This window comes from Acomys russatus, chromosome 6 (genome assembly GCF_903995435.1).
Source record: "Acomys russatus chromosome 6, mAcoRus1.1, whole genome shotgun sequence".
Lineage (NCBI taxonomy): Eukaryota > Metazoa > Chordata > Mammalia > Rodentia > Muridae > Acomys > Acomys russatus.
In genome coordinates this window covers 38,421,663-38,445,401 of record NC_067142.1, presented here as the reverse complement: position 1 = coordinate 38,445,401, position 23,739 = coordinate 38,421,663, and the positions used below count along the sequence as shown (strand labels likewise).

Genomic DNA, 23,739 nt, shown 5'->3' with positions numbered 1-23,739 from the left:
AAGATCAAAAGCAACTTTCAGGAGACTGTTTTTTTCCTTTCATCATGTGGGTCTCAGAGATTGATACCAAGTGCCTTTACCTGGTGTCCATCTGTCCAACCCTATTTCTCTTATTTATTGCTTTATGAGAACACTTGGCATCGGTTATAATCACTCAAAAATAGAATTCTGATCTCTCAAGCTGGAAACTGATAAGACAGATTAATGTCACGCATGGTGCTGTAGAGTGACCTTTGCGTCTCTCAATTTTAAGTTTCAAAAAGGAGCACAGAATTTATTTTATTTTATTATTTGACAGTTTTATACATATATGTATATATACATATATATGTGATAAATTTCAATCATTTTCATGTCCTTTTTCCAGCTCTTAACTCTGCTTTTCTCTCCTGCTGAATCCCTTCTACTTCCCAACAAGGCATCTGCTACCCCCGTGTACTGTTTGATGGCCCACCGAGTGCACCAGAGTTACTTGTATGAGCACAAGTGAGGGGTTATTTACTGGAGTGTGAGCAACTTCTCAGCCAGCTCTATTATATGCCACCACCACCACCCTCAGTAAACAATGACTTTCAGTAGATCATCAAGGAGCATCAGAGCATCATCAGCTCCTCCTCAATCTTCAATGATATGCTGAAGGCCCCAGTCTGGGCAAGCCTTGTTTGTAATGGGTAACTACATCTGGTCTGGGCCCACGAGCACAACGGTTTTGTCACATATAGCAGATGTCTATTTGCTGCACATCTCTCCATCTCATACATTCTTTCCACCCTTTCATCTGTGATGTTCCCTGTGCCTTAAAGGGGGAGACACAAATGTCCTCGTTGGGGCTCAGCATTCCCTCATCACTTAGACTCTTACATTTTGACAAGTAATGATGTCTGCATCAATCACCAATTGCTAAGAGAAGGACTTTCTCTAATGAAGGTCAAGTGCAGCACTAATCTATGAAAAAGACATGAGTATTCATAAGGCAGCTTCACACAAGCAATTAGGAAAACAGTAATGGTGGCTTTGCCCCAGGACCTAGGATCACATTAGCCACAGACTCTTGACCAGATTTACAGTGCAAGGCGTGAATTTCCCTCCTTTGGAGCAGGTCTCAAATCCAATCAGAAAGAAGTTGGCTGTCCTATAATAGTCATGGTACTTCTGTAACCAAGGGCACATTTTTGCCTGGCTAGAGTTGTGTCTTAGCTCATTCTAAACCCTCATAGTTCTTAGGGTTTAGAGTTGGATATGGCATTGATAACTTTTCTCCCCAGTAACCTGAACAGCACTCTCTGATACCGTGGACACAGGCCTGCAGTGATGAACTTCCATCATACCCCCAGCTGATTTGTCTATGTTTTGTGACCAAAATGTGTAGTGTCTTCAGCCTTAGGGCCTTATCATCAAGTTCTGGTGGGAAGCAAGAGCAATAGCCAGAGCTTGAACATTATTTGGTGGAGCCTCTGAGGTCCCCCTCATCAACAACACATTGGGAGGCATAAATGGTATATAATATGACCTTTAAAAACTTACTTATATTGGTTTTATGAAAGGAAGCCACGTTATTAAATCTTGCTTTGATCATTTTTGTAAGAACAAATTGTATAGAAAATATATATAGTGTAAGAATTTAGCATTTTAATAATTATAAATACCAGAAGAACTAACTTGTGGGGCTGGAAAAAAGGCTCAGCAGATAAGAGCCTCACTGCCTCTTCAGAGATGCTAAGGTCAACTCCAGGGGAGCTGACACTCAGTTTTGGCCTCTGATGACAGCTACACTTGCACACACACACACACACACACACACACACACACACACACACACACAATCAATCAATCAATCAAAAAAAGAAAATAACTTTAAGAAGATAGCTGATTTAAGATCAGTAATTGTTTTATTATAATCACATAACCTTTAGCTCATAATAACTATTTATGGAATCGCTATACATGAAGGTGATCAGAATCTTCATAAACTTTGAAAGAAGTCTTTACTTAGAAGGTTAATCACTCTATGATATCTTTTCCTCTCAACTGTTAAGTACTGAAGCACAGATTATTTTCAATTGCTTTAATCTATTTAGAATTAACTACAAGTGATGTCACGGCCTTATAATTCTGGCACCAGAGACTGATGCAGGAGGATCACAAGTTTAAGACTACATTAAACTGCAGCACGTTCCAAGTCAGCCCAGCTGCATGGCAAGACTATCCAAAGAGCAGGCAACAAAAAAGAAAAGTAGTAAAAGAAAAAGCACCAAAAGCAAAAAAGGCCCCTTAAAAGACCAACTGTATATGGAGAAGCAATGTGTAGAAGTACAGTATCTAAAAACACAGAAGAGACTTTTGTACTGAGTTTTGTTCTGATCAATTCTGTAAGAACAAATGGAGCTGTTCTTACAGAAATTGTATTCAACTTGTCTACTAGGGAAGTCTACTCATGGTTGTTCTACCATCTATTTTCATTGCCAGGAATACCTGCTACTTCCTTGTCCTTGTACCATTTCTCTTATCCTATTTGACTAAATTACAAAGGAAAGTTGGAGTGTCTTTATGTCTTTTTCAATTTGACAAAGCCCATATTGGTGCCTGAGAGATGGATAAGATCAACTCTAATTGATACCTAAAACTTAGAGGAAAATGTATTTTGAAACCAGGGCTGGTGAGATGGCTAGGTGATTAAAATGATCAGTGTGCAAGCAAGAGATCAGGCATTTGGATCCCCAGAATCCTCATAAATGGCTGATTGGCTTAGCCACCTGCCTGTAGCTCTGGCCTCAGAAGGATAGGGCATCCATGAGCAAACTAGCAAGACTAGCCCTGCACATTAGCAAGCTCTGAGTTTGGCTAAGAGGTGTTGCCTCAAAGAATAAGGCCGTAAAGAGCTGAGAAAGATTCCAGTATCAACCTTTGGCCTGAACACTCATACACACACGTGTGCCCACACATAAACAGATACACACACACACGCACACACACATACACACACTCATGCTCACATATCACACATACACATGTAGAAAAGTAAAAGAATAATCAAACAAAAATGTCCCTTTGACTTTTCAATAGCCAACCTTAGCTAATTGATTAAAAAAAAAAAAATGAGTGCTTTTGTAGTTCAAACGTCAGTTTCTAGCCTTAACATCTCTTTGTGTTCAAATTCCTCACCATTAGTAAATTAAATTGGAAATGATAACATACAATAAGTGCATAACAGTGATCCATTTTCCTTACCAGAAAAAGGTAAGGCCTGATCAAGAATGGCCACTGTACTTTGACAGTGTCTTGGGAATAAATGAAGTAACCCTGACTTGCCCATCACGGTAGAATTGCCAGTCAAAATTCAGCTTTACAGAAATCCGGTTGTTCACGTTGAATTGAAATGTCTTACAGATGGGCTCTTTCCAGAACCAACCTTAGAGAAGGGTTAGGCCCACAAAGACAGCGTGTGACATAAAGACAGCATGTGACATAATCACACAGATACCCATGCTGCTGTCGGAACTGGCCTCTAGCCTAGATCTGACAATACCCTCTACATTTGCAAAAAACATTTCATTATAGAAAAGGATAAGGTCCCTCAAAATCATGGGGACTTAGAAAGAAAAAGGTGCTTTCTCTACAGAGTAAAAGGTGTATGGTTGGAGCATTAAAATGTCTATCCTTTTAATGCACCTTCCGTAAACTAGGGAAAAGCAAGTAGTGTGGTACCTTTGAAAGCGCGTGGTGCCCATTACTGTTCATAGAATCCTTGTTTCATTCTTCTCTGTCTAATGAAGGATATTTGTCTTCTAAACATTCCAATGCGGAATTCTTTACTCAGTTCCTGCATTCCCCATTTGTAGTGTCTGTTCCCCAAGCAGCTTAAAGCCTCCTCCGTGGTGCATTTTACGGAATCAGGGAAGCTTCAGATTTGAGGAGTGTTTATTCTGAGCCACTATGTACATTTGTTTTATTGTCTACACAAGTCTTAGGAATTAGCTACCCTGATTTACTGATGGGAACCCAAAGGCATGACAAAGTGTCTTCCTTATCCTTACAAATTCACATCAGTCAATCATGCCTGTAAACAAGTCAGTGTTTGTTGGAGGGATGAATGAATGGATGACAGGAGTATGGTAGATTGGAGGAAGAAAGTGTAACCTTGATGGGGTAGGAGGGCAGAAAAACTTCATAGACAGGATTAGTCCAGGACTTAAATAATGAATCAGCATTTTCTTCACAAAATTGTAAAAAAGCACATTTTCCCTTCATATACATTTTTTTTGTTTTGTATGGCTCTCTGTTTTCATAGTGTGAGTTTAAATTGTTTTCCACTGGAAAAATAATTTGCAAATTAAATCCTGTGTCTATTATCAGAGAGAACCCAAAATGCCGGCAGTGCTGGAGGCTCGTTATGTTTATAATGGAGCTTAGCTTTGATGGATGGTTTAGCTCTCTCTATAACTGTGTTTTATTTCTGAGTATAGTGCAGGGAAAGCCTGGGAGACAACCATTAAAGCCACCCACTTCCTCAGGGATCATAGAACAGGCTTTATAGAGCAAAGGGAAGGAAGGAGCTTTACAGCTCAAGGCTGGAATCCCTCAGCAACAGGGCAGAGTGACAAGCCAAGGAAAGGCAAGTGGCTATGGGACAAAACCAGAAAAGGCTGGCTGTGCTTATGTGTAGAAAGAGCACCGGAGTCAGTCTCAAGATCTGCGGGCTGTGGCTGCGGCGGCGTTCTGCCTTTGCACTGAATGTGCGGTTATTTCACAAATCTCGTGGTCAGAATAGACCCACACAGACTTTTCCAAGTGCTCTCTCCTTTCCCAATCCAATGGATCTGCAAAGGATGGAGCTGTCCACTCCCAACCTCCTCACTGCCAACCCATCCTGACTCGGTGGCACCGCCTTTGTCCTCATTTACCGCTCCTTGTGGGACTCGCCGAGATTCTGGGCTGCAAGGCAGGAAGTCCGATGCCCTGTCCTTTCAGATGGCCCATGACAATGCTAGGAGCGGCTGAGCCTGCGCCTTCTCTGTTTCGCCTGCAAGCAAGCATCTTCCCAAAGTGACCATCTCACCGTTGCACTTCAGTCTCTGGTAAAAATAATGACACGGGAAGAGCGGAAGGAAGACAGAGAATCAGTGAATACAAGGCACAGTCCTTACCGCTGTAGTTTCAAGGAAATCACAATCTCTGTTTAGGGGGAAAAAATAAGTACAGAACATGCCTCCCCCCATCCCCAAACCATTACTCCCTAATTTGTGTTCTTGAGTCAAAGCATAGCATAAATTCGGAAAAGCCCAACCAATAAGCGTGATAGCATCAGGAGACGTTTTCATAGAGGATATGGGAATTAAATTAGAGCATGAAATACAAGAAGGATTTTACAGGACGGAAAATAGGATCACATTCAAGAGAGAGAAAAATATCCTAAGTGAAAAGATAGTGGAAATGTTTCCGCGGAGTGAGGAGCAGGGTGGGTAGGCCTGAGTGCCACAGCGAAGCTGGGAAATAGAAGGCTGTAAACTCAAATCAATTAAGAGTGGAACTAGGTCGTGGCTGTAACTTCTGTAACCATCAGGCCACAAAAAGGAGAATCTTCTCATAGCTCCGTGTTTAGGCAGGTGCCATGTCGTCCTGCAAATACTCCTTCAGCTTGTGGTTTTTGCTGGCTGCCAATCACTTTCTAATTAGAAAGGATCCATCTGTGCTGGAGAGGTGGCTCATCAGTTAAGAGCACAGCCTTTTCTTGCAGAATGCCTAGGTTTGATTCCTAGCACCCACATGGTGCTTCCTAACCTTCTGTAACTACAGTTCAAGTGATTGGGACCTCCCCCCCTCCTTTTCTAATTGAATTTTAAAAATTTATTCATTTACATTCCAATCATAGCCCCCTTCCTAGTCTCCTCCCAATACAACCCTTCCTTCCTCCTTCCCCCATGCCCCCCCCACCTCGTCCTCAGAGACAGGGAGCCCTTCTCCCCTATCAACTGACATCTGCCTATCAAGTCTCTTCTGCACTGCCTGTATCCTCTTCCCCTGTGGCCTGGTGAGCATCCTGCCCCCAACCGCTAGGGGGAAGTGATCAAGGAGCACTAGAAAATACACAAAGCACAGATATACAAGCAGGCAAAACACTCATATGGATCATATGGATAGATTAGATAGATAGATAGATAGATAGATAGATAGATAGATATTTTAGAAGGGATTCCTCTTTGGTCTATGCCAGATACTGGGTTACTCACTACTGGGAGACACTACCTAGATTTCTGGAAAAAAGAAAGTCCAAGGTCAAGGCATCAGGAACTTTGATGTCTGGTGACTCATCCTGCCTTCTTGACACCAGACAGTGTCTTCCCTGTGGCATCACATCGGGAAAGAGACCTCCATGCAGGCTGCACCAGGAAGCTTAACTGTCTTCCAAAGACCCCATCCTTAGCATAACCTTAGCGTGTGTAGGTTCCCATACATAAACTTTAATGGGAAGTCAACACATACCACAACAGGACCTTTCCAGGCCAAGTTTTAATTTTGCTAAGGAATTTTTTTTTCCTGGCATAGTTTTGTTACTGAGTCTTGCTTTAAACCCTTTTTAAAAAAAGTTTCACTTGACTATTTTGTGAAGTTATTATTCATTAAAGTTTTAGGACACAATGCTGTCTATTTTTCTCAAAGTACCAAAATCAGTTTGGGCCTGAGAAGTTTTAGATATAATCAAATTAAACCTCTCCTCAGAAAAAGAAAATGAGCAAATTTCCTGTATCAAACCACCAAAAAGAGTCTCAGGGGTAATAGACAATGCACTTTTTACTCATCACCCTCAAGACTGCAACAGAGAAACCACGTTTGCTCCTTGAGAAAATGGCCGGGTTGGGTAATAAGCAAAGGGTGGTTTCAGCTGACCTGTTTTCAAACCCTAGAGACTCATAGATTAGGAAGCAGAAGCCTGGCTGCTCTAGGAGAGTTAGTCCAGGCACAGAAGACCCCACTGGCTTCAGAACCAGGGGACTAGGGTTCTTTTGGTGTTTCTCCCTGTAAAGAGATGTGCATGATGCTTTTTCCCTGACAAGAAGCATCCACTATCTAGTCCCTCTTTTAAGACTAGCCATTGGTTGCTGTGTCCTTTTAGTGATACAATGCAAAACCAAGGCTCAAAAAAACTTAAGAAATTTTCTCAAGCTCATATAGCACACCTGCTCCTAAATTTGTTTATGTTTTCTCCAATATGTAATTCTGGGCTTCTAGTTTATACAATGAAACCTTTAGAGGTTGTTTCAAGTGAAGTGCCCTAGTAGAAAGTTCTAGAAGAGCTGACATTTCTTAAGTGCAAAGTGAGTTTTTAATTATCTTTACTTATGCAAAAACATGTGTACTTCATGAGGCCAACAATGTGAAGAGAACTCTGTGGAAATTTCTGAGAAAACAGCTCCAGAGGCAAGTGAGCAACAAAAATGGGAAAGAGCTTGCAGAGTCTGTTCTATGCCCCAATGGGATCTGTTATCTATTTATTTTTACCATTAAGTCCTGCGCATGCAAAATCTAATCACCATTGGCAGTATGTAAATTATCCTAATTTGCAGTTTCTGAAGGTTTAAGGTTGTGTTTGTTTGGCTGCTTTAATTGCTTTGTCACTTAATTACAAATACAAATACTTTCAAATTATAGAAACTAATATAGGCCTCTTAATTTAAAATTTTATTTTCAGAATTCTAAGTAATGACACTGAATATTGTCCCGACCTTGGGAGATGAGCTCAAGAAATCGATGTAATGGTTTAATGAGTCCCCTGCCTTGGAACAGAAGTGGGGCGTTTGCAGGATTCCACCATGGCTAGGGAGGACAGGCAGCCTCCTTCTCATGGAAAAACTATTCACCTTGAAGCAGAGGCATTCTGAGCTGCGTGGAAAGAGTGTCACATAGGTGCCACTCATGTGTGAAAATTCTGTGACTGAGGCATTGACCCATACCTGGGAGTCAGTGTACACAGTACTGTTGACAGTCCAGAGCAGAACAACGCCACCATCATCTATCCCATTCACGATTCAAGATTTGCTCATCCCACGATTGCAGGTTTACATCACAGTTGGTCTTGGTTCAGAGGTAGCACTAGGTCAGGTCCTCTACAAAGGTCAGACAAGCCTCCACCTCTACATGAGAAGGGCAGAGAGCTTCCCAAGCGTGCCAGGGACTGGTCTTTGTTTATGCTGGGAAGTTCCACTTGGGTTTACAAAGCCATCTCATTTGTCATTTTCTTTCAAAGCAATTTGAATGACTGCAAAGCAGTGTGAGTGGCATGCCTGCAAAGTGACATAAGCAGAAGAATAAAAAAAATAGGGTAGTCAAGCATGAACACGCCTACAACCTTGGTATTTAAGAGGTTGAATGTGGAGGGTTGAAAACTCAGGGTCAGCCTGGGTGTTATAAAGAAAATAAAAACTTAAGAAATGTTTTATATAGCTGCATATGAATCTTGAAAATAATATCAAGAGTGTTTTGTGATATGAATTGTAAAAGCCTATGAGAGGATAGAATTCAAATTTTTGCTACAAAAAAATTCAAGTGTTTTCTTCTGAAGTTAATGGTTAGACCCTGACATATTTTACACATATGATACTGTCTTCCTTGATTCTGTAAATGGCAATATAAGATAACCTTTTTTAATTTTTCCATGGCAACAAAATGATATTAAAGTGAGGTTGTTTATATTATAGGGAGCACTGTGCCAGTATCCTTATCAAATGAATTCACCATTTTTATATACTTTATATACTTGATAAATAATAACTCTTCTAGACTTTATATACTCAACCACACTTGTACACTTTCCATACTTTATAAATAATATAACATATACTTTACATATAATGAAATGTGTTCATGTTTTCCCATAAATATTACTGCAGTCTCCTTTTTAACATTCCAGTTATAAGAAAATGAGAGCTCCTATATAATACTTTTGAAACTTAGAAGTGTCTCAAAGGGAATATAACAGCACTGGCCTTCTCCCATGATTTTGGAAACCTTAAATCTTTTCCACAATGGGTCAAGTGTCAAAGGCATTCTTAGTTTGCTCTAAATGCACCTCTTTGTCCTAAAACCATGCAAAAGCACTGTAGTCAGTCAGAGGCAAAGGGACCATGTGTTTTGAGGAACCAGATATAAGTGCTATGACATCCAAGAGGATTAATTGCCTTTCTTGGGAAATTAGGAAATGGATGTATAACTTTTAATTATGCATAAATTTCAAACTTTCCATCAAAGTCAAATTATGCTGATGTTAGTCAAATCTACTATCGGCATTGATTCAAGAACCTGCTGATGGAGTGAAAATACACAGAAACTTGTTAACAAGAGGTACAATTATCTGTAGCTCAGCAAATAGTGCCAGAGTGGCATGTAATATGCTGAGCTTAGGCAGCCATGGCCAACAAAGATCGCTTTCTTTGCTTTCCTGTTAATATTTACAGTTGGAAGCAATACATGGCTGCAATCTAAGTGCTGCACCTAAGAAGGGAGCTGATGGCTTGATACTTTGTTTCCTGACATTGTGAACAGCTACCTTCTTAACCACAGCCTGCTATGCTGTGCTAAGACTGGAGGGTAGCACATGGCGTTGTGTACAAGCAGCAACCCTGGGAGGTTTTCTGCATTGTTTAGTTGTTTTGTTTCTTGATAGACATATTGGATGTTAAAAGCATAGGACTGAACGTTGTGAATTATGGGTCACTTTCTTTGTTTTTCTGCTGAGTGTTTCAGGCCCGCAAATACACACACACACACACACACACACACGCACGTATGCACGCATGCACGCACACACACACACGCACTATAGACACCTTCCTCCCCAACCACTAACTGTGCACTAGGCACCTTCCTGCAATTTATAAACAAAACCTTCCCACCCACCAGCCTGCTCCACTGAAGCTTGTTCTCACACGTAAAACCCGAAAAAAATTAAGTAAACACTGACAATCTAGGAACCATGACCAGCTCTGAAAAGTGCTCCACATAAGAAGAAACTTGAAATATAAAACAACCATGCCACCGTGTAAATATGCCAAGCACTGCTAACAGCTGAAATTACGGGGTAGATTTGGGGTTATATCCATTTATTTTCCTACAGAGGATGCAGCTGTGTGTGATTGAACATACTCTGTAATTGGAATACCAAGCTTTCAGATTGCCGTCTGTGTGACTCTGGATAGACTGCTTAAAGCACCTTTTAAGCAGTCTCTATGTTATTAAATTGTGAAGGTTTAGATGCAATGGCTTGCAAAATGCCAGAATGTGTTAAAGCCTTAGTGTGTACCTCATTTCCCCTCTGCCTTAGCACGACCTTCTACTTCTGAAGCATTCTGCAGGGACTTCCAATGTCAAAAATGAGCTGTATGTTGAAAAGATGAGTCACCTGGACTCAATGCGCAAGTCACCAAAGATGTCACTGTCATTTTCCTAGTAGAAATAACATATTTATTCTAGGAATTAAACTAGGAAAATGACTTTTAAAATAGTGGCAAACTAATACTAGTAAAAGCGGACAACGAAACTGAGGGTCAGAGGACCAGCCAGTAAAATCCACTGCAGAATCAAATCTTTTTACGTCATACTGCTTTCCGTGCAGGCCGAGCACACAAAGAAGGGGACCTGGGCTGAGCTCTGCTGTGACTCGCTTTCTCCCGTGGAAGTTGCAGCTTTCCCACTGTGGTTAAACCACAGCAGATGGCTTCCTTTTACACCCAGTGCTGTCAGTGGAATGTAAATGTGTCTCCTCACAACACTGAAAATACCAAGGCTGTGTGTTTAATCTGTGCTGTGCAGGCAGAGTGACCCTGAAAAGAACGTGATCTCCCAGCACGGTTAGAGAATTGGCGTGAATCCTGGTAAACAGGAGTGGGGAGAGCTTTCCGAGCCCGGTAACTAATCAAGGATTTCTTCCTGTGGTTCCTAGCCCAGCCATATCCCTGAGAAGAACAGTCTAAATGGCAATTGAATAGAAAAGTTACAGACCCTACGAGAACATGTTCTGAAGGGGTAGAGGGGCGTGGTCTAAGGTATGGAAATTGTTTGGAACATGAATTAATTCTAAATGCTTTGAGGAGAGTTAAGAAAATAAAAGACCCCACCCCAGATTTCAGATTATTTAACATATGAAAGGTAATATTCTTTTTTTTTTTTTTTTTTTTACCAATTACTTCAAAATCTTGAGGGAAAAGGGAGGGAGTGTCAAATGTTGGCATGCTACAGAGGGGAGAGAAGGTCCTTAGCAATAAAGTTGTCCAGAAAGAAAATTCTATCTTACGAGACTATTACTAGCAAACTGTACAAGCAAAATAAGATGAAGTGGTCAGGTGCATTGTTTAATTCCCTGCACTAGGTCTCAGCTGACTAGGAGGCAACAGCTCTAGTCTTCATTTTAGTAAACCAGTTCTTGAAATTAACCAGTGGTAAAGAGGTGTTTTATGTGATTCGCCCTTGAGACTTTGTCTCAAAGGAACAGGGGTCTTCTGTTTCCCACTTTTTATTGACCAAGTCTCAGATATATTGTTTCAAAAGATGATGGAGATGATTTGAATACTCTAATCACTGTACATATCACATAGACATAGACACCCAGAAATGTCAAGCAATAATTTCAGCTACTTTAACAGATTTAATTTTTAGTAGGCTATTATATTCTGTTTTAAGTTCACAGATAAAGAAAGATCAACTGTGATTTGGCAATATGTTTAAGCTCATAAGAAATGCTGTTAGATTTTGAATTTGGTCCCCTCCGAGAAGACGTGCTTTAGGCAGCTTGGTGGTAATATGAACAAATTATTTTTCCCAATTTTGCATTTGGACATTGAAATAAAATGTTAAGCTGTTAGTAAAGTCCCCCCACCCCACCCCAATCTTGATCATCGTAGACGTTTACCAATTTGAACATCCAACTTTGGGAAGGAATGTTTAGTTCTAAAACTAAGTATTACTTCAAGAATTCCTCACAATGAGAAGATTGTTGTCTTTTCTGGTTGGGAATGCAGGCCTGCGCCACCTCTCAGCAACACAGTGGCCTCTGCTTAGATGTACCAAGTCTCAAACTTGGCAAAGCAATGGCTGTGCTGTGACAAGCTTCCCATTAGAGCACCACACACACCCTTCATCTTCCACAAAGCAGAGCTTCAAGCTGAAAGTCTGATAATTTGATGGAAGTCGACAGGGACAATAGAAATAGCCACTCCCGAGATTATTTAAGAGAAGGTGCAATATATAGACATCCATCAATGAAACACTAGCAGAATGGGTTTTAGTTCTATGTCTGCTCTTTAAAATAAGAATAGACTAAATGGCACAATAGATTATATAAACAAGGACTTCAATGACAGGCTGTCAAAGTTAAAGTTACACATTTTACATGGGTGACTTGACGCCATACTTTATCACCTATACAAGGGGAAGCCAATTTGATTCTGGTCAATAAAATACAACCTCTAGAGCTGAGCCTGGGGCAAAGCTGACATGGAGTGGCAAAATCTGACTGTTTGACATCCACTTATTCTTGGAGGGGATACAACAGGAATTGGCACTTGCTACCATCTGGGGTGTGTCCCATATTTAAGTTCAATTTGATTAATAAACACTTAGAAAGATATGTCAAAGGGACAATGCAGCTGGCTGTGCTGCACCAATGCCATTCATGCTTCGGTAATTTAATGCAGGTCTGAGTATAAGTGGGGCTAGTGATTCAAAAGCGGGATTTACTGCAGTCTCACAACTGTTGAAAATTAAACTACATGTGCTGCAAGTTAGGGGTTAGCAGGCTATCTCATTATAGGAGGCTCCCCCCCCCCCCAGAGGTTGGAATCTTTGCTGAATTACTGAGGGACTCATTTGAATGTAGACTTGGACCAAATAATCTTCTGATAAGTTGGCCATAAATCCTCAGTAAAATAAGCTTGGTGTTCTCAGCGTATCTATCGGCTTTTTGATCATTTTTATGGCTTTCCTTTTACCGGTCAAATTATCCTTATATGCTCCTACGGCTCCTCTGACATGGATTAAGTCAACACAAACCAATAGACCTTCATTACTTTGGCAACTGGTTTTGATTTGGGTGCAATAAATACAATGACACAGACTAGATTACCCGTGCGGAAGGAATAAGTGATAAGCTACGAGGATGCCAGAGATTTGGCTCTTTTTCTTTTCTCTGCATAATGTGAAAGATGAATTAACAGCAGTGGCTTTCAGCCTGCTGAAGAGAGTTGGAAGAGTGAAAGAAACGTGTATGAGACAAGAACAAGGTGGGTTGTGTGCAGAAATGGAGCCTAAAGCATATCAGAAGGAAATGGGGAGGCATTCCTTAGTGGACTAGGCTTCACTAAGAAGTTTATGAGACTTTGCTACCTTCGTTTAGCTTTCTCTGCATGCATCCATTTTTCCAAGTCAATGCAGGTTGCAGCCTTCACACTTGTCCACCTAAAATTTCTGCAAGTGTCTTCTGTGAAAGAGGATTTCCTTCTTCAATTACAACACTGGTGCCTCACCCAGGAAATTTAAGTTTGTGTATACTCTTCATATTCTCATGTCTATGGTTGCCTAATAATGACCTTTTTTAGTCTACTTCCCCATGATCCAGGCCACAATTAATTGCCTGTCAGTTGTCATGAGCTTCAGTATTACTTAATTTCAAAGAGTCTCTCTGCCTTTTAACTTCACTTGCCACCAAATATATCCTTGCTCCTGAGCTTATGTGTAAAATAAACTGGCACAATTACTGATCACTTGCCAGCATTTATACACTATGGTAGAGGTAGTTTATAAAGAAAATCACTTTTAGAGAAGAGCTCTTCGCATATACACAGACACAGGAAAACCCAAAAGGAGTAATGAAGCCAAAGCTTCAAATAACTAATATAGATCATATAGGTTAGGAAAGAACCAGAAGACGTATAGCAAGTTCCCCTCCACTTCGATGAAGAAGAGGAAACAGCTACCTGCAGTGTCCATGAGGTGTTCTATGCCTAGGACAGTAAATGCCTTTCCAGCAAATAAGGTGCCACTCCACTCCACTTCTGCGTTTGTGGCTCTGCAGAGGGGCTTGCCTAATGCCAGCACAGTTTCACTCTAGCTGTGTTTCTTGTTCTTCTTAAAGGAACAGCATTGTGATGTTTCTTTCTGCTTCAAGAGTCTTACCCCATTCTCCCAGCAACTGCGTTTTAAGAAAACAAAGCAATGCCGTGAGCTCTGCCTTCCTCCTCGCCTTCCTTCATACTTAACCTCCACCCTAGCATTTGCCATGCAGAACACTGACTGCTTGTGGATCTGCCCCGGCCCCCTCCCCCCATCACCCCCACACCCGACTGCTACTGCATAGTGAGGATGAGTTTTTTGGACAATGGCTGTTACAACTTCACTCTAGGCTTCCAGTGTCTTATGTGATCTCTGCAGCTTATGAGACATTTGGTAGAAATGTAGAAGAGTGGCTGCATGGCTTCAAGAGTGAACGAGCCCACCGTTCAACATTCTGAGCTCTGTAGAGACCTTCTCACCCATGAGAATGACTTAAGGATGCATTCCTGAAGCGGAGCAATGAGCATTAGAAGTGTGTGAGTCAACAGCGGTTGAGCGACCACTTTATGCAAAGCTCGGCATTCTATAGTATTAGAAAGTTCCAGAGCAAATAGATACTCTTTCCTCAGAGCCGTGAGGGGAGAGGGTACAATTTGCCTAACTCACAAAGAGCAATAGAACAAATGAGGAGTGTCAAAATGAGGAAAGGGACGATTGAAGTCATGCCACGCTGTGCTCTTTGGTAAAATGGCAACGGTGGGAGCAGATGATGTTGCTCTGCTGGGAAGGAGTGTGCCGGCTAGGCTGTAGCTGCGGACAGAAACTACCTCTTCTCCCTGCCCCCCAAGTTAAAAAAAAGAAAAGACTCTTGAGCTGGACAGTGGTGGTACACGCCTTTAATCCCAGCACTCGGGTGGCAGAGGCAGGCGGATTGCTGTGAGTTCAAGGCCAGCCTGGTCTACAAAGCGAGTGCAGGACAGTCAAGGATACACAGAGAGACCCTGTCTCAAAAAACCAAAAAAAACCAAAAAAACAAAAAACAAAACCAAAAAAAAAAAACAAAAAACAAAAAACAAAAAAAACCCTCTTAAATGGAGAAACTAGGTCTCAAAATTAGCAGTTTAGATTTGCTGTGATAAGACGGGACTTGAATTAATTCCCACAGGCATCTGAGTCTGGAAAGGTCTGGTTTTGCCTTTTGTTTTGGTGTTTTCTTTCTTGGGGCTCTGTGGATACCAACTCCAGTGGAAGAGAAAGTGTCTTGGGAACAGATTGCTTCCCTAGGTCAAAGCCAGCATTTACTAAGGCAGGTTTACAGCTATGAGCCGAGGGACAGAGGAGTTGGCTCTGACTGGGTCTGACACCACCAAGTACTGAGGAGAAGGCATCAAGGTGGGGACAGCTGAGTGTCAGCAGCTCATAGAGCTGCATCAGCCAAGCACTCTGGACCTTCAGTCAGCAAGCAATGATTTCTAGAAGGAAGCACAAAGCAAAATGGAGAGGAAGCTTTTCCGAGACCAACATGGACCTAAGTGATGGTTTGATAGATCCCTTAATGGAAATGGAGAGAAAACTGCATATCTCAGAAGTTGTTGCTGGTTTCAGCTTAGTTTTTAATCTTCAAGGGGGGGGGGTGCGGTTCCTACTTCATGTCACCTGGGATGTGATGGGCAAGAAAAAGAAAACTAAATTGAAAGCTCGTGTCTGAAAACTGTCTTCATGTCCTCTTAGCAGCTTAGTCATCTCTGTCATCTCCTTCCTTTGTTGCCGCTCCACTGCCACCAGCACCCCAGGGATTAATTAATCACTTCTTCCCTGGGAGCCAAAGCAAACTGTCTCTTCCTCCATCAAGCACAAGCTCAGGTTTTGGTTAGGTTTAAATTGCAAGAGGCAGAAGTTCTATGTTTCAAAAGCCAGTGGCTCAAGATGTACTGCTGGACAGGGGCTTTGTTCCCCTCTGTCACATGGCCGCCATCAGAGTGTGTCTGTGGGATGGACAGACACTGTTCCCAGGTACTAAGGGGACAGAAGGAAACTCAGAAGAGAAGGAGATGAAAGTGAGGCTCAGCATCTCTACCTCAGCAGAGTTGCCATTGCAGCAGGAAATGTGGACAGTGAACACATACCACAGCACTGTGCGCTTGAGAGACTTAAGGCAACTGCAGGTATAGAGGGTGACCCCAGGGAAGGCCTGCCTGAGAAGGTAACACACAATAGTTATACCTCCCTCGCTGACTTAAAGGGAGAATTAAAGCTGTTTCTGTGTGGGAAACATCTGGCAAGCCCCAGACCCAAGGTCAAAAGAAATGGTGAGCTACTATCTTTGGCCAATAAATTTGTAAAACATATTGCAAACTAAGTAAGTTTGGAGGGCTGGGACTAGGTTTTTGCACGAGAGAAGGAGAGATAATTTTTACTCATGTGGTCTTGTGTTCCAAAACAAACAATGATATTGCTCATACCACCTGTTTTCAGAGAGCAAACCACGAGAGCCATGCTCTTCAGACTTCTAGCAGCTTTGCGCGTTTGCCTAAAGTCTGTGTCTAAAGTCAGAAAGAGGCAGGAAACAGCACAAGAACTGCAACCATAGTGATCAGCCCGCAACTCTAGACAGCCCTGTACTTACAGCCAGCTCATGTGCATTTGCTGATTTGAAGAATCCTGTCCTTTCTGGTCATCATGCCTGCACATCGCAAATCAGCAAGCATGAGCTCTTTTCCTGAAAGTCCACAAGACAAAACAGGCCATAGTCCAGCTAATGAGTACGTAAGGCTGCTTTCATTTCATACTGGGTTGGTTCTCTTTTATCCTCTCATTCACTTCCAGTGTTTCTGTACAACCTCCAGTATAGACTCCTCTGCAGAGCCTGGCATGGACACCCATGGGAAGGTTCCTAGCTTCCAGCTTGTGCCTCTCATCACTGTCCCACCTGAGCCTTGTGTGTTTTTTCTCTGGGTAATTCTAATTCCAAACAGCTGAGCAGTAAAGAATTGTAATCACTTGATGAAAGTTAATGGTGAAGACTTGATATTCTAATGAGGGTCTTTGAAGCCTTACACAGTTCCAGGGGGTATGGAAGGGAAGATCACCATTTAGGTGTCACCAGGGAGAGCTCTGTTTTAGGGGGTGGCAGACATACCTGATGAAGATGGGTGTGCAGTTTTAAGTGTCATCCCTCCTCTGTTGTCTACCATGGGCTCCTCCTAGGGAGAGATGCACAAGCTCTCTGGAGCCACTGCTTTATCTCTGTCCTAAGTCTTTCACTCTGTAGAAGGAACGAACATCTGGCTAAAACCCCTCCCTGCTGCTTGAGGATGGTTCCCAAGCATTCTCCCTTCAGCACCTTATCCCCCAACCCCACCCCAGAGCTGTAAAGTGAACAGTATATTTATGGTTAAAAATTGGCAGCTGTCACGACAGTAATTTTTAAAACAAAGTCCTGGCACACAGTCAGCATTACTATGGAAACGCCTGTTTCTAGCAACTCACAGATAAGATACAGTTCAAGGCTTCAGGTCTGCGTGGGAGTGTTTTACCATCCATAAAGTGAGAATCTAATTGTTACAATAGGGATTCCCAAGAACTGCTCTCTCAACTCTTAAAGATGGATTCTTATCTCTTATTTTAATTTTGCAAGAGAACTGAAGCGATGCCTTTATGTTGCTTTTGATACGCAGATACAAATAAATATTCCAAGAACTGTTTTGAAACACACATCCCACCTGGAAAAGTAATTTTCCATTAACCACCAATTCTCGTAATAATGCCTTCTCGTTACTTATGCAATATTTACCCACACAATATGTTACACAAAACAAAACTCACAGGTAGAAGCTCTAATAGGGCTGCCATCACATGACACAGCTCGTGTTTTAACAACACCCCAACCCTGTTCACCTGTTTCTGCACATTCCTACCTAGCTGACATAGAACTGAATTTCAAGAAGAATCTGAAGGAATCCATTCTACTATAGCAATTTTGGGAGCCAACAGTGCCACTATTTTTAACCACAAACATTTATATATTTGCTTTGTAGAGATCCTCACTACTCAGTGGCAGTACATGGGTCACTTCGGCAAGTGTCAGGTTAGAGGTGAGCAAACAGGAGAGGCAACAGGAAGATGGGACTCAGGGCATCATTTTTATAAATTCCACTTTTGGGGAGGATGACCTACATAGTAGCAGCATCCATTGGTGACTCCCTTCACTTTAAATAACAGCTTGCAGGTTTTTACTTCCAGAGCCTTGAAAGTGTGAGATCAGTTTTTCATATAAATCCTTTATGCCTTCATAGATTTTCAAGGCCACTTCTAGTACACTTGTTGTTTCATGTTCTCCCAAATGCTTTGGCCACAGCTAAGCCAAAATTTTCAGATTGAAAAATGATACATTTATTTACTCTGTTCTGAAGGTAGAGTTAAAGATAGTCACAGTTTAGTCATGTACACATACATTTTAAAGATATCAACATGAGAATTGAATATAGATTGATGTAAATCTTTTAGAAAAATAATCCTATATAGTCTTTTTATTATTAGCTTGGATATACCATTTCAAGGAAGTGTTGACAAGTACAATGTTTGGAACATGGCCCATCCCCACCATATTGGTCCCACCTTTTGTCAGCTCCACCATGAGGAGTCACTGCAGCCTGAGCCATCATAACACCCAAGTGGGTTCTATATGTGTAAAGCATTGTTGAAGACTAACAGAGCAAAAAACAGCTCTTCGGTCATAGAAACTCAAAAGTAGAATGCGTTTGAAGTAATTTAAAAATGCCATTTTCTTCAGCCCTGTGCTTAATGCTACTATTTGATTGAGTCGGGGAATTATTTCATCAAAAAAAAAAAAATTTACGGGAGGCCTAGAACTGCAGCTCAGGCTTCTAGATGGTCTTCATGGTCAAGTGGCAAGGTGCCCCAGTTTATTTTTACAGATCAGTAGACCTGGAGACCATGGTCAACAGTGTGTTGATGCCTATTGATGCCTATTGAGAACACATAGCCATGCTTTGTATAGTTTCACTTAATCCTATCCTTTGAAGTAGACAGCAATACCCACCTTATGAGGTGAATAAGTGACTCCCCAACTATGAAAAGAGTTGCTGATATTTATATAAACAAGAGGTAGAACCATGAATCAAACGCTGGCCTTTTCCTCTACAGGTTGAGCTCAGATTCCAGAACCCTGTGAGCAGTGCCGAGCTTTAGCCTTGTCAGTTTTCAGCCTAGAGTGATAGAGGTGGAGGCAGCGTTCAGCTCTTGACAAGTACCTCACTTCTGAGGCTGGTGAGAGACCTACAGACAAGGTCCTAATTCCTCACAGGCCACAAAATAAGAAAAGCAGACCGGTTTTCTGTTCACACTAGCGAGGTCTCAGCGCTTGCTCCCTGTTGCCCTGTTGGGGTGTAGGGGTTCCACATCTCCACTATAATCAGTCTCTGCAGTGACAGAAAAAGATGATTTGTCTCCTGTCTGGGTGGGTATGAGCACCCCTATCTCACTCACCCAGGACAACACCTGCTTACTGCCCCCAAAAAGTCCCAGCTGAGTGGAGACAGTAGCATGGACACCTGAGAACCCAGGGCTCCACTCCTGCTGCATAGTGTCTGCGCTCAGCATGAAGCGCAGTTGCTTTTTACAAACAGCTGTTGTTACTGTGACTTCCACATCAAATGATGACTGAGGAAACCACCTTTGAAAGTAGCCACATCAGTCTTCCTTCTCGAGGGATGTATTCCTCAAGACCCGGCTCATGGATTCTTTCTTTTGCCCAAAAGGCTTTAAAGCAATCATATTTTTGGTTCAAAATCATAAGCTTGGACAGGGAAAGAAACAAATCAAGAGCACTGCCGTCCTATCAATTTAGGATGATTCTGCATGTATGTGGGTGTCTCGTTTTCCCTTTAAATGAAGGATCTTAGGTATTGAGACAACAGCGCTGAATAAATAGCTATTTCACACCCATTTCCTCACAGCGGACTTTAGAGGCTAAATAGGACACCATTTGCACACCAGTCACGAGTAAGAGGAGTCGGCAACCCCTTGGCCTTATAACACTGCTGAGAGGCACCAGCTCCACCTCCTTAGTATTCACTCCAGGGCGGCTCCCCGCACTACCCTCTGCTCTAGAATTCACACCATCATTCCTTCAATCCTTGCAGCTGGCTGACGACAAGCTCGTGGGTATTTTCACCGCCGTTGGCTCGGGGACTTTGGCCCTGTTACTTGTCTTCTTGCTTGCTGTGGTTGCTTCTCTCATCGCCTCCAACAAGAGGGCAACTCAAGGAACGTACAGCCCCAGCGGGCAGGAGAAGGCTGGCCCTCGAGTGGAAATGCGGAGCAGGATGCCGGCCCCAGCACTGGAAAGGCTCATCTAGCTGAGCCTACTGAGAGAGAAAGCCTCTCAGAAAGGAGATGCACAAGAAGAGCACCCTGGTCCTGCCTGGGAAGGATTTCCGTAGCCGCCTTCTAGACCTTCGCCAGGCTTGGCCCTGCATCACGGTTTGGTTATGTTTGTCATTCATAGAAGGGTCTCTGTGTCATGCCTGTAAGCCTCAGAACTAGCAAAACATCTTCCAGACAGAGAACATTGTATTTTAGAAAAATTCCGGAAGCTGCCCCTTAAACTCTTTTACTAGGTAATCCAGAGAAAGTGCTTAGTAGCCAAGTGCCATTAATTATATAGAAACAAGAAGAAAAAAAAAAAATAGAACAACTTTCACGTTCTTTTTATTTTGTAGAGAATGTTATTTGTTTGTTTCTGGGTTGGTTTTTGGCTTGTTCTCTTTGTTATTGTTGTTGTTGTGTCTGTTTTTGACAGTGACTCACTATGTAGATCAAGCTAGCCTCAAAAATCACTTGGACCCGCTCCCCTCAGCCTCCTCATCTCTGGGAATACATGTGTCTGACCACATTCAGCTTATTATTGACTCTTCTATCATATGATAAAATATTGTAATGGGGCCTGAGGAGATGACTCACTGCGTAAAGCATGTGCTGGGCAAGGGCAAGAACTGGAGTTTGGGTCCCTGTCACCCACGTAAGTGTCAGGTGAGTGTGACATCTGCCTGTCATCCTAGGCCTCAGAAGGTAGAGATAGCAGCGGTCACTGGAGCAAGTTTGGCTAAACTCTTAGGGCATGTGAGTTCTGGCTTCAAATGGGAAAGCCTGACTCAATGTAAAAGGTAAGCAGTGAATGAAGAAGACACTAGATGTCAACTTCTTGCCTATACATGCGTGTGCACACATTTACATGTGTGCCCAAACACGTCAACACACAAACATACATACCACATGTAGTATCACAGCACATACGCGTGCACATGCACACGCACACACACACACACACACATCTAATTGTGTGCAGCCATTAGAGGTGCATCTCAGTCCTTCAGTCATGGATTTAGAGAAAGCCATGAGAAGAATGTATGGTTTAAAACATGACCAACAATAATAAAATTAAAACATGGATGTTCTGTCTGAGCTTGACTTTGTTGTTGTTTGGTAGGTTGGTTGCTTGGCTGATTGGTGATTTTTTTTCTTGTTTGTTTGTCTGTTTGTTGGATTTTTGGGGGTGGTTGGTTGGTTTGCCTGATATTATTACATGTAACAAAAGTAACTTGTAAGAGTAAATGAAGAACTTTACTATGAATTACATCTTTTGCTTAAGTCATGGAAGAGCCATTATTCTTTGTGTAGATTTGTTTCCAGTCAAGACATTTCCTAGACAGAAATTAAGACAGTAAGAAAATTGTTTCTCAAGCCTGAAAGAAGCTCTTTCCTTCCGGGGACTTTTGATAATGCCCAACAGTGATGGTGTCTAAATGTAAGGACTTCACAGGGAGATGGGCATTTGTGCAAAGCATCCACAAGTAGCAAGTGTTGTGTCTTCTATTTGTATATTGTCTATGCTGTAATGGTTGTCTTATGTATGTTTTGAAATGCATGTAGTAATATCATAGTATAAAATAAATAAAATGGAAATATATAAATATATATTTTGAACATAAGCTAAAAAAAATGTAATGATATAAACTCTAAATCTACAATAATCTATCCTCCCCAGTTATCATTATTCCAGAAAATCTCTTTCCTTCCATATTAGTTCTTCTACAGTAATGGAAACCCTATAGCCTCACATGTGCTGCCATAAGATCAGTCACTGACTTTTCTCCCATGAGCCATTGCTTCCTTTAGACCCTCCTGTTCCTCGGCCTCTGCTGTCAGATGAGTAGCTACAGAAGAGTTTTCTGTCTCTTCTTGTTTTCCTACTCCTTCTTCAACTCTAACTCTTGCTTCTCCTTCCCACTGTTCAGACACTTCATATCTCTCAATACTGCAACAGGCTTCCCTCTGGTACCCTCAGTTTTCAGTTTAGAATTTGAAACAACTGTCTTACTTCTTGGAACACTCAATACAAAACAAGCCTCTGATTTATCTTGGCCTTTCTCTCACTTTGCTTCTCATCCCACAATCCTTTTTCTTTCTTTCTTTTTTATTTAAAAAAATTTTTAAAGCATTTTATTAATTTATTCATATTATATCTCAATTGTTATCCCATCCCTTGTATCCTCCCATTCCTCCCTCCCTTCCGCTTTCCCTTTACTCCCTTCCCCTATGTCTGTGACTGATGGGGACCTCCTCCTCCTATATATGCTCATAGGGTATCAAGTCTCTTCTTGGTAGCCTGCTATCCTTTCTCTGAGTGCCACCAGGCCTCCCCATCAAGGGGACGTGGTCAAATATGGGGCCGTGGTCAAATATGGGGCCAAGATTTCATGTGAAAGTCAGTCCCCACTCTCCACTCAACTGTGGAAAATGTCCTGTCCATTGGCTAGATCTGGGTAGGGGTTAGAAGTTTACTGCACGCTTTCTCAGAAAAGTGGGACTAGGGCTTCCTCAAGACTCAGCTATTCTACTCCTTGGAATATACCCAGAAATATACTCTACCACACAACAGGGACATATGCTCAACCATGTTCATAGAGGCCTTTTTCATAATAGCCAGAACATGGAAACAGCCTAAGTGCCCCTCAGTAGAAGAATGGATAAAGAAACTGTGGTACATTTACACTATGGAATATTACTCAGCTATTAAAAACAAGGAATTCCCTAAATTTCTGGACAAATGGATTGAACTAGAAATGATCTTAATGAGTGAGTTAACCCAGAAGCAGAAAGAGTCAAATGGTATATATTCACTTATATCTGGACACTAGCCCAAGGGGCATGTCCTATGAGAGTCTTCACTTACCAGGAAAGTGGGTCAAAGGGGAGGACATCCTATTGGGACTCTAGGTGAGAGAAGCTTGGGAGAATGGGGAAATAGAAGGATCCAGAGGGTCCTAGAAACCTATGAGGAGAACATTACCATGGGTGGATCTGTGCCCAGGGTTCCTGCTCAAACTGTGGTACTAGCCAAGGACAATACATGCACAGTCCTTTTTCTGTTTTGCCCCAACCAGCCTTAGCTCTGCTCTATTTGTGCCCCCACCACCACAACAACATTTTTCTCTTTTTTCCCCCTCTTATAATTTAGTGGATTAGAGAAATATTTTTTGTTGTTTCATAGGTTTTGTTTTCAAGGCAATATGCAACACCTTGAATAGATTTAACTCACTGTAATCAGTGATTTCTGAGCACATGAACAAGTGATGTGCCAATGCTGTTAAACATACTTGTCAGAGGCAAAGTTCCAGT

At 41.9% G+C, this 23,739-nt stretch overlaps 1 protein-coding gene across 1 annotated transcript in view; it reads left to right on the top strand.

Annotated features, from left to right (window-relative positions):
• Crb1 (crumbs cell polarity complex component 1) overlaps nt 1-21,319 on the top strand; it is a 209,882-nt gene extending 188,563 nt beyond the window's left edge. The window contains exon 13 of the mRNA XM_051148315.1: nt 20,202-21,319. Within this exon, the coding sequence (XP_051004272.1) occupies nt 20,202-20,417 (216 nt within the window). The 3' untranslated portion in view covers nt 20,418-21,319. The remainder of the gene's footprint in view (nt 1-20,201) is intronic.
• Nucleotides 21,320-23,739: the final 2,420 nt, after the last annotated feature.